This window comes from Lutra lutra, chromosome 4, assembly GCF_902655055.1.
Source record: "Lutra lutra chromosome 4, mLutLut1.2, whole genome shotgun sequence".
In the NCBI taxonomy this organism is placed as follows: Eukaryota; Metazoa; Chordata; class Mammalia; order Carnivora; family Mustelidae; genus Lutra; species Lutra lutra.
The window spans coordinates 16,406,737-16,418,880 of NC_062281.1; the positions used below are offsets into that span (position 1 = coordinate 16,406,737).

General features: G+C 40.1%; 1 protein-coding gene across 4 annotated transcripts in view; it reads left to right on the forward strand.

Annotated features, from left to right (window-relative positions):
* TATDN1 (TatD DNase domain containing 1) overlaps positions 1–12,144 on the forward strand; it is a 42,278-nt gene that overhangs the window by 26,957 nt on the left and 3,177 nt on the right. For all 4 annotated transcript variants that reach the window (XM_047724160.1, XM_047724159.1, XM_047724158.1 and 1 more), the window contains 3 exons: positions 564–640; positions 10,417–10,487; positions 11,902–12,028. In XM_047724160.1, the coding sequence (XP_047580116.1) occupies positions 564–640; positions 10,417–10,487; positions 11,902–12,028 (275 nt within the window). The remainder of the gene's footprint in view (positions 1–563; positions 641–10,416; positions 10,488–11,901; positions 12,029–12,144) is intronic.

The window sequence follows — 12,144 nt, forward strand, 5'->3', positions numbered from 1 at the left end:
ATAGCTTTGAAGGAGAACACCATCTTGCTCCTTTCTGTCTCCTGAGATATTACTGTGTAACAGCTCACGTTTTTTTTAGTGACATTCTTACAACTCTTGATTGATCTTCTTAAAACTTGTCCTCTTAAGTCATCTCTCTTCTAGAAAAAGGTAGCCCATAACATAAAAATTGAACATTTTAAGATACACTTTACATGGTTTTATAACATTTTTAACTTCATGCTTCATGCTTTTGCATGAATTCGAGCCTCAGTGAGGATGGGGCTCCCAGCGCCAGTCCTCTTCCTGGCGGCGCTGCGGGAGTGCTGGAGCAGAGCCATCAGGCAGCCAGGGACAGAAGTTCTAGGCAGCCTTCTCCCCTCTTGCCTCACATCAGGGGGGATGTTGACCCATTTTAATTGTGAGATTGGATTTGAAAATAAAAACCATAGGGGCCACCGCATGTGAAATGCTCTGATCCAAAAAACCCTAATGCATCTCTGCTTCTGCTTAGAAAGTTATTGGTGTCATTTAGGATTTTAAAGGAAAATTAATTAAATGAAATTCTACCTGTATGTCCTTAGGTACATTCCTTTGATGGTACGAAGGAAGCAGCCGCAGCCTTGGTTGACTTGGATCTCTATATAGGATTTAATGGTTGGTAGGTCCTTACATTTGTTTTATATTAAGTAGACTCCTTGTTCTACAGCGAATTGCAGATATGGATTTAAATGTATTTGTTTATCACATTGATTTTGGCCTGTGAATTTCTGTACGTATGTGAGAAGTTAAATGATGCTCTTCCTTCAAGTAAAAAACTCCATTACTCCTTTCAGTTAAAACTTGAAAGTTATAGGGCACCTGGTTGGCTCAGTTGGTAGAGCATGCGGCTGTTGATCTTGGGGTGGTGAATTCAAGCCCCACTTTGGTCACAGAGCCTACGGAAAACTTGCAGGTTGTACACTAACCCGGCATCGCAGTTACAGAAAACAGTTTTGTATCCAGATCAACAGCTTGGCTTTCTCTAGCAATGCAGTCCATTCTCAGGTCATTTTATCCCTTTAAAACATGCACGTTTGCAGCATTGTGTATGCATGTACACAAGTGATGTCTGCCCTTATGACATAATCATTTCATAGATCTCTGTAGGCCAAGACAGTGAGGCTCTCAGAAGTTAAGAAACCGGTTTAAAGTAACTGATAGCGTGAGAACCAGTGTCTTCTGCCTCCATGCTCGCTGACCTTCCTGCTGGTACACCACACTAGCCTGTGTAAGCCCAGTGTCGTCAGCTGGCCCCGCTGGGTCCCTGGGCTGTCCCTCCCCGGGGTTTCGTTCCTTTAAAACTACCACTTAGCTGACTGCATTATTTTTTACTAAAATATCTCCTCGGGGAAATAGAACCATGAAATTATTTGCTATGGAGTTCAGATTTATTTATATGTCCTAGGTGCTGCTTCTGTATTTTAATGATTTAATCAGTAAACCACTATGGAAAGGAATACATGAATAATGGATTATAAAGTAGTTTTGAAAAACTTAGACACAGTCTCCCCACCATACTCTCCACTTGTAAGTCAGCTTTCCCAGAGATGCCCACTTAGCTCTTCATCATCATGTGTCTAAGTATTAGTGTGTGCGGTTCTCTCTTAATTCGTCTTCTCTGTTTCCGTTGAGTACGAGCGTCTTCGTTCTTACATCCAGCACTTTCCTGCCGCCTGAATTCTTTCCTCCACAGGCTTCTCAGTGTACTTAGTTCGGAATTTTGCGATTGTATGCGCATCTAGTGTTTTCATTATTATGTCTGTGTAAATATTGTTGACTGCTGAACATAAGCTGTGGTTTTCTTCAAAAGCTGAAGCCTTCTCACACGTTGCAGCAGCTCTGTGAAACGCCTTCCTTGTTTCTCCACATGAGGAAAACTGCCTAGATAATCTGGCCTTAGATTATCTGCCCAGTTTCTGACCCTTCCATCTTCTCCGTTTCGGACCAGTGTCTGCTCTGCGACGGAACTCTTACTTTTTGATCCCGTGTATTCAGTTTTGTTTTGCTGGAACATGTTTCAGTTGAATTTACTTTGTTTTTGAAAGATTGCCTGGATAATTAATGAAAGCAAAACAAAAACCCTTCTATTGGGTATTTTTCCTGGGCATAAAATTCTGGACTAGAAATAATTTTCTATTAAGTCCATGAGAATTTGGAGGACTCCATTTCTAGGCTTAATGTCAGTAAATCAGTGGCTGTCCTCATTTGTAGTCCTTACGGTGTAGGCCTACTATTTTCTCCCAGTGGAATATTTTAGTTCTTTACCTCTGGAATTATTAGACTTTACAAAGGTGTTCAATGGGTTTGTCAATTCAGAGTTTGTGCGCTCTCTACTGGCCCATTCCAGCTAGAAGCTCATCTCTGTCCATTCTGGGAATTTTTTTTTTTTTCTCCTGTTCTTTCTTTGGACCTCCCCGGCTCATACTCTGATCTCAAATTTTTCCCCTGTAATTTCTATCTCTGTTTCTCCCACTTTCAAAAATATTTTTCAACTTTTTAATAAAATTTCAGCTTCTGGTTCTAATATCTGAAAGCTCTTCCCTATCATTATCTGGTTTGACAGGTGCAGATGCATCTTGTTATCTCTCTAAAGATAGATTTTGTTATTTTTTGTTTGCCATATCATGCTTTTATTTCCTCTGAGTTCCTTTTTCTTTGTTTTAGTCCCTGTCATGACTTTCTTCAAATGTCAGGCAATTCTTATGCTCTGTATTTAAAAAGTTAAGATAAAAAGCTCTTTGGAATCTCTGTGGGGAGACAGTGCATCGCCCGGCAAGCCAGCTGACTGCACCAGGGATTCCTAAATGTCAGCCTGTCAGGCTCTTTCTGGGTTGCTTCAGTTTCTTCAGACTGGGATCCTCTGATCTCCGCTGGGAAGGGTCGGGATTCGTCAGTGTGCTGGTGTTCTGGGGCAGAATGAGGGTGGAGAGAGGAGCTGACCAAGCAGTCAGCTTTCAGTCTCTGTTTTCACCCCATGCTTCCCCCCTGCATGCCTCTGTGCTGCGCTGTCTCTGATTTAGCTTCTCCAGAGACTGTATGCACAACCTCTCCCCCTTCTCTCTCTCAGGCCAGGGGTAGGGGGCAGAAGTAGTCATCTCTGCACCCGTTCCCTGGGAAGTAATCTGACACTTTAGTCTTTTCTGTTCCCCACCTTTTAAAACCCCGATCTTCCAGTTCTTAGAACTTCCTTGGGTCAGTTGGTTTGCTTGTCTTTGGTATGTCTCTCTGCAGTCACATGACACCTAAGTCACCTTAGCACAGAAACAGATCATTTATCATTTTACCATTTACTTTCTGCTGTATATTTTGTGACTAGGAATCAGAAATATCTCTTAGTTTCATTAAAAAAAATGGATTTTTTTCTTTCCTTCTTATTTTGAAATGATTTTTAAGAGCAAGACAGTAGGAGCGGCCAAGTGGTTCAGTCAGTCGAGCACCTGACTCTTGATTTTGGCTCAGGTCATTTCAGGGTCATGGGATTGGGCCGCAAGTCAGGCTTCACACTCAGCACGGAGTCTGCTTGAGATCCTCTCTGTCCTTCTGCCCTGCTCATACTCTTGCTCTCTAAATAATCTTTTTTAAAGGAAGAGGGTAGAAGGCCTTTATTTCACCAACTTGATTTAGTACATTTGTCTTAAGAGATTTCTATATGACCGTGAATTTTTAAAGAATTGGCTTTAAGTTAATGATATGATTTTTTTCCTGTATTAATTCAGAATTAACATCAGTCATTTAATCAGTCAATATTTCTATTATTCTGAAATTCAATGTATTGCAGTCTTAATCTGAGTCTCTTGAGTTATGGTAATTTAATCTATACTGCCTGTGACATAAAGTCTGTTTTCTAAGGGTTAAATTATAATATTTTCCTCCATGAAAATGGGAAAGTTTCAGATTTGACTATGTAATTATGTGGCTGCCTTTCTTTAAATGGAAAACCTTACTAAAGATATAATTGGCTTTGATTTAAAAATATTTCTTTGTAGTATATATTTCTGTATTTAGATCAGTTTTTATAAGCATGGAGTATATGTAGAAACAGCTAAGTCAGACATGATTTCTTTTCAAGAGATTGAAAATATACAAGTAATTTGATAACTGGAAGTTTTAAATTTAATACCCATATCAAGCATATCAATATATTTTTGAAAATACTCCTATTGGTCAATTGATAACGCTAGCTGAAAATAAGAGTTTTGTTTGTTTCTAGAGAACAGTAATAAAAAGGCTGGTATTTATGGCAAGTTAGACACACATTTCCCTTTCACTCCTTCTAAAATCATTCTAAAGTAAAATCCTGTGTATTCAAAGTGAAAAACATAAAGCAAGAAATAAAGCTGGAGTTTCTGGAAGAGACCAGTTAGACTAAAGGGCCCCAGAGGAGGTGAGAGCAAATTTGGCACACAGAATCACAGAGAGGACTTTGGGTTTAGAATTAGTGACAAATAGGATTAAGTTAGGGTAATTCAAGACCTCATAGAGAAAGCTGTCACTCCCTGTGTTCATTGCCATGCACAGAGTACAGGTGCAGCAAGCATTTCTACTCAAAGGGAAATCTCTTTTCTTAAGAAAACTGAACAAACCAAATTGTGAGAGCCAAGAAACTTGGCTTGGAAACTCTAATGTTGATCCCAGAGGAAAGAATTTGGAGGAGCAGAAGCCTCACAGTTATCTCCCTCCCTTCTCACTCTTAAATGAAATCGCAGATCTGTGTGTCAAGTCCCAGCCTGTCCTACAAGGAGCTTCCAGTAAGATTCCCCATTTAGAGAACTGGCAGTAAAAAAAGTCCTCTGTTGGGCGCCTGGGTGGCTCAGTGGGTTAAGCCGCTGCCTTCGGCTCAGGTCATGGTCTCGGGGTCCTGGGATCGAGTCCCGCATCGGGCTCTCTGCTCAGCAGGGAGCCTGCTTCCCTCTCTCTCTCTCTGCCTGCCTCTCTGTCTACTTGTGATCTCTCTCTGTCAAATAAATAAAATCTTTTAAAAAAAAAAAAGTCCTCTGTTTTCACAAAAGCAGAGGGAACACAACACTGGCCACTCAAGCCTCCTTAAATATAACTGATAATTAAGGAGCACCAGATAAATGAAGTGACCCAACAGAAAGAAAAAGACCAAGATAAATAGAAAAATTAGCACCAGAGGAAACAATTTAGGGAAAAGAACTTTAAAAGAGACTTGATATACTAAAGGCTGAGATGTTACATCCATAAAATATGAACAATATTACAAGAACATTACAAAAAGATCATAAGAGTTCTGTAATGATTAAAAATGTCTGTGTTTATAAAATAATACCACCATTGGAGGAAGTGAGGGAATCAACACATTCAACAGGAAGATACATATTTTTCCCCTCTACCACCTACCATTGGGCACCTAATAGTAGACACAGCAATTTTTATACAAATATTCTAGTGAATAAAGGGCTGACAATTCTGTCAACATTCTGCAACTCCTGGTAAATGAAGAGGTCTAAGCACTGGGCATCCATGGCTGCCTCCTGTCACAAAAATACAGCCAGATACTGTGTGCCTCTCTAAGTAGAAAAAGAAGAAAAAAAATCCCACCTGAATCTGGTCAAGACTCTAGATGGTAATGTAGATATCCTGTAAGAAATACAGAAGGCAAAATTTCCTTCAGGTTGACATGACCAGGAGCATGGTGGAGGAGGAGGATCCCACCTCCTCCCACAGACACTCCCAGGCAATGTCTGTCTGTAATGCAGTTCTTTCCAAGAATGACCTGATCTGCAGAACAACTCTTCCATACTGTGAAGAAAAAGCCACACTGAGAAGGGTGAGGAGGAGCAGAGACAAGGTAGGGAACCAAATATGTGGTATGTCAACTCACAACTAGGAAGGGACAGCACAGGTGTAGAGGTCCTCCCTGAGGAGAAGGGAATCAAGCCCCACATCAGGTGCCTCCTCGCTTCCTGACTGCCCTGGGGGTCTGCACCAGGAAGACAGGTCCCCATCACATTTGGCTTGGATAACCAGCAGGACTCTACTCCAGCAGAGCCAGGGCACTATTAGAAACGGAGATTCTACTCATAAGGGCCAGCACACTAGTATCACTCACTCCAGGATCCAGCAGAGAGACAGCAGTTTAAAAAGTATCTGGGTTGTACAGGAAGGAGATTTATTGGCTCATTTTAGGGTGGCTGCTGGAGGGGCAGGGATCTACAGAAAAATCTCTTGGGACTGGGAGTGCTAGCAGGTGCCGTCTGATGCTGACTGGCCTGATGCTGACAAGAGCCAATTCCGACACTCCCAACTATCTTGATAGCACTGTTCACCCTGCCTTGTATTCTCTGTCAGACCCACTCCACCCAACCTGCCAGGTGAGGCAGGTCCCCTTCCAAAGTGGCTCTTGCCCAGCAACACCCAGTGGTCACCTTGTTTGGGACTAGTGAACCCACAAAGCAACTACTGCCCCCACCCAGCATGCCTGTAGTGACTTCAGGAGGGCCTCTCAGCTAGCTGGGCTTGGGGACGGCCCTGCCCACCAGCACACTCACAGCAGCTACAATACACAGTATGAGGGCATAAACAGCCTACAACATGGGACCCTCCTGGAGTGCTTGGTTCTGATGACCATGGGGGATATTAACACTGCTTAGCCTCACAGGATACTTCCTATACAAGGCCAGCAGATATAACTGATGTAATATAAAGAAAAAAAAAATCACAAAATGAGAAGACAGATTTATTCCAAATGTTAAACAAGACAAAACCTCACAAATAGAACTAAACAAAACCAAGACAAGCAATCTACCTGATAAAGAGTTCAAAGTAATGGTCGTAAAGATGCTCAGTGAACTTTAAAGGAGTGGATGAAATCAGAAAAAGAGAAAAAAACCAATTAGAGAATACAATAACTGAAGTAAAAAATAACAACAGATTAGAGGATACAGCAGAATAGATCGGTGACCTGGAAGACAGTAGTGGAAACCATCCAAGCTGAACAGAAAAGGACATTTTTTTTTAAGATTTTATTTACTTATTTGACAGAGATCACAAGCAGAGAGGCAGGCAGAGAGAGAGGAAGAAGCAGGCTCCCCGCCGAGCAGAGAGCCCGATGTGGGGCTTGATCCCAGGACCCTGAGACCATGCATGACCTGAGCCGAAGGCAGAGGCTTTAACCCACTGAGCCATCCAGGCGCCCCAGAAAGGGACATTTTAAAAATGAGAATAGATTAAGAAACCTCTAGGACAACATCAAGTGTGCTAACATTCACATTATAGAAGTCCTAGAAGGAGAAGAGGGGGGCAGAAAATCTGAAAAAACTTTTCCTAACCTGTGGGAGAAATAGATGTCTAGGAAGCACCCAAATAAGATGAATCCAATGAAGTCTACACCAAGACACATAATAAAAACGTGAAAAATTGAAGAGTCTTTAAAGCAGTAAGAGAAAAGAAACTAATTATATACAAAAGGGAAACCCTCTAATGCTATCCGCTGATTTTTTTTAGCTAAAACTTCGCAGGCCAGAGGGGAGAGGTGTGATGATATATTCAAAGTGCTGAAAAGAAAAAGCCTACAAGGAAGAATACTGTGCCTGGCAAGGTTCTCATTTAGAATTCAAAGAGAGAGAGGGTTTTTCAACCTGGAAAGGGAATGATGCAGTGCTTTTAGAATGTGTTCAAACTTAAAAGGAACATCAGCTCAAAACAGACCGCTGTAAACACAGGGTGTTGTATATGAACCTCATGGTAACCATAAACTGAAAACCTATAATAGATACACAAAAAATAAAGAGAAAGGAATCCAAGCATAACACTAAAGAAAGCCATCAGACCACAAGGGCAGAGAGAACATGAGAAGGAAGAACTACAAAAGCAACCAGAAAAGAATTTCCTATCAATAATTACATTAAACGTAAATGGATTAAATACTCCAATCAAAAAGTGTGGGATGACAATCTATAAGGAAACAAAACAAAACAAAAAACTAATATATGCTGCCTATGAGAGAATCACTTCAAGCCTAAAGATACACGCAGACTGAAGGTATGAGGAAAATGATAGTCTATGTGAACAGAAGCGGCAGCAGCAGCAACAAAAGCTGCAGTAGCAATGCTTAAATGATACAGTCTTTGTTTTAAAGTATGCTGTAACAAGAGACAAGGGCATTGTGTAATGATAAAGGGATCCAACAAGGAGATATAATAATTATAGATATCTGCACTCAAGATAGCATCTAAATATACAGAGTTCATTAACAGACATAAAGGGACAAACTGATAGTAGTACAGTTATTACTAGACACCTAGATCAGTGGAACAGAATACAGAGCCCAGATACAAATCCAGATGAACACAGATGAAATCAAGACTGGGAAACTCTTCAGGGCAAACAACTGGGTTACTCCAACAATATTTTAAAGAAAAAAGAGATTTAGGGGTGCCTGAGTAGCTCAGTGGGTTAAGCCTCTGCCTTCAGCTCAGGTCATGATCTCAGGGTCCTGGGATTGAGCCCTGCATCGGGCTCTCTGCTCGGCGGGGAGCCTGCTTCCCCCTCTCTCTCTGCCTGCCTCTCTGCCTGCTTGTGATCTCTCCATCAAATAAATAAAATCTTAAAAAAAAAAAAAAAAGGAAAAAGATATTCAGGAAAACTTAAGAGGTTGAGATTTAGAACACTGACCAGTTGTACTATGTGGCCCTCATTTGGATCCTCAGCCACACAAACTTAAAGAATGTAGGACAGGGGCGCCTGGGTGGCTCAGTGGGTTAAAGCCTCTGCTTTCGGCTCAGGTCATGATCCCAGGGTCCTGGGATCGAGCCCCACATCAGGCTCTCTGCTCAACAGGGAGCCTGCTTTCCTTCCTCTCTCTCTGCCTGCCTCTCTGCCTACTTGTGATCTCTGTCTGTCAAATAAATTAAAAAAATAAAAGAATGTAGGACACTGAGACAATTTGAATATTGGATAGATGATGATAAAATAGGGTTTTCTTAGACATGCTTAATAGTATTGTGGTTACATTAAAAGGAAACGTCATGCTTAGAGATACATGCCTGCTGAAATATTTTCTGAAATAAATGCTAGAATGTTGAAACTATACATTTTGAATTTCCTTCAAGATAATACAGGAAAGGTTTGGGATGAGTTGATGGGATAATATCAGCCAGGAATTGATAATAGACCGGGGCCGAGTAATGAATACATGGGGGTTCTGTATTCTAGTTTTATATATATTTTAATGTCTCAAAAACTTAAATATATGCTAAAATTTAAAACATAAGAACAGTATTAATTATCATCACATTATATAGCAAACCATCCTAAAACTCACTGGCATATTATAGTAAGCATTTTTTCATACTCCTGGGTCTTAGGATCAGCTGAGGGTTGACTGACTGATAGGAAGATCTCTTGGCCACAGTCACATACTGAATTCAGATCTGAGCTGGGTTTTCATTCTGGGTGCCCAGGTGGAGGAGGTAATGGCTAGTTAGTGCATGCTACTTTCAGATCACAGAAGTGCCATCAAAATTTTAAAGTGAGTTTTCAAGCCTCTAACTCTGTCATCCAGTCAAAGCAAGTCTTGAGGCCATGACCAGATTCAACCTCCTCCTTCCTACTATGAAACCGTGGCAACGGTGCAGATACATTTCTATGAAAGGAAAGTGAAGAACTAGGACCAATAATCTAGTCTGTCTCAAGCTCTGAAATTGAAAGTTAAGGAAATCAAAGTTAATTTCCCAGGAAAGGGTAAAAGAAACAGGGCCTTAGCAGATCAGTTCAGGAGTTGTAAAACTGATGAATACAAGTCCCAGGATGAGATGAGAAAACAAAAGGGGAAAGTTCCTTTTCCCATAATTTTTTCCCAGAGTTGGGGGGAGGGGTCTAAATCGGAGGGGTTTTAATTCCCCTAAGTGAATGAAAAAAGTCTCACGTAAGTTTCAGAATGTCAAGAGTAATGGAAGATCCTGTTTCCATATGTGGGGAGAAGGACATCTCCTAACGAGGTTTTTATTTCCATGCCTTGTTAAATACTCTTAGTTCTGTGACTGTGATTTTCATCATTTGTGAGGATTCTTTTGCTGATTAGTGAAACATTAACTTTGATTCCTTCCTAGCAGTAGTTGCAAAACTGGCCATACCTTCCAACTCCACATTTGAGCCTGAGTTATGCAAATTACCCAGGGAAGCAAACGAGTTTTTACACAGGCTGACTCAGAAAGTTAATGGACAGTCAGCTGATAAACACAAAAATTTGCTCCTATTAAAGGCAGTGTGTGGTTGGAATAGATCTTAATCTAGATCCGTAAGGATGGAAAATGTGTATATTGCCATTGTAGCCAACCAGAGTTTTGTTTGTGGACTTTAGGTTTTATAATCTGTTTTAGATAAGTTTGTAATTTGAAAAAAACTTGACTAAATACATGACTTTTTTTTAAGCTCACTGAAAACCGAGGCTAATTTGGAAGTTCTGAAGTCAATACCTACTGAAAAATTAATGATTGAAACTGGTAAGTTTATGCTTTTAGAACTTTTTCATATCAAACCATATCAAAACAGAGCTAGACAAAAGTTAAAAATTTTAAAACAGTTAATCATAGCCTCAACGACTGTACTTTACAGAAAACCTTTGGGGTTTTTCATCAATTGATAGAAAAGTATTTTTGCAACCAAGATTTTCAATTTTAGAAGTTTGATTAAGCCCAAGCACTTAAAAGAGGAATATTAAATATGTAACTATAAGGAGGTTGTAATTATGTGTATTTTATTAAACAAGTAGTCTTAATGAAGTACCCCACTTGGGGTTTCACAAACTTCGGAATTTTTTTTATAGCGTTGTCTTTGTAATGGCGTAATTTTACAGTACTTCCACATAAAGTACAAGAATTTAAATCAAACTGGTTTAGTCAAGGAATTTTAGAAATCTGTACCCTCTTAATAAAAGTTAGAAGCTAAACATTTTACCTAATTCAAGGCTTTACTTACATATATGGGCTTTTTTAGTAAAGTCAAGCCTAACCATCAGGTTTATTTCCTTGGAGAGTCATGAAAATGAAATGATCTTATTGAAAGTACAGTGCTTATAAAATGTGTGAATTCTTATTCTTTATTAAAGAGGTAAGTGAATAATTCCAGGATTTTTTTTTTTTTTTTTTTTTTTTTTAAGATTTAGTTGAGAGAGCGAACACAAGCAGGGAGGAGGGTCAGAGGGAGAAGCAGACTCCCTTAGCTGAGCAGGGAGCCTGATGTGGGGCTGGATCCCAAGACTGCAGGACCATGACCTGGGCTGAAGGCAAATGCTTAACCAACTGAGCCACCCAGGTGCCCCAGTCCCAGTATTTAAAGCCACTCTTTCACATTCAGTAGAGGCAAATAGAGGCCTAACCTAAATGTTTCCAGGTTAAAATTTGTATTTCTTCTGGCTTTCTTTTTTTAAAGTATGCCATACACCAACAGTAATATTAGCAGAAAAATATATTATGAAAGTGAGTCTTTAAAAGCTTTAAAAATTTTTTAAAGGCATTTAAAAATTTGTACAGTTCAAGATTTAATCTTGTGCTTAGAATTGTTTTTGCTTTTTACCATTTTTAAGCTGAATCATGACTTAAACATTTTAGAATTTACATATTTGTTTGATAATGTTTATTAAGAGACCAGTGATTTCAAAGATAAACCTCGTTAAGAAACTCTTTTTTTTTTTTTTTAAAGATTTTATTTATTTATTTGGCAGAGACAGAGATCACAAGTAGGCAGAGAAGCAGGCAGAGAGAGAGAAGGGGGGTAAGCAGACTCCCCACTGAGCAGAGAGCCCGATTCGGGGCTTGATCCCAGGACCCTGAGATCATGACCTGAGCCGAAGGCAGAGGCTTAACCCCTGAGCCACCCAGACGCCCCTCGTTAAGACACTTCTTTGCTTAACTCTAGACGCACCTTGGTGTGGAGTGAAAAGTACACATGCTGGTTCAAAATACATAAAAACTTCATTTCCTACCAAAAAGAAGTGGGAAAATGGGCACTGCTTAAAAGACAGGAATGAACCCTGCCATATAATGTAAGTATTTGGTTTTCACGGTCTTCAGAATATTCAAGTCAACCACCAAATGCCATTTACAAAATGAACTCAAGGGACTGAGGTAAAGTCGGTGACTTCCGAATGAAGTTAAGATC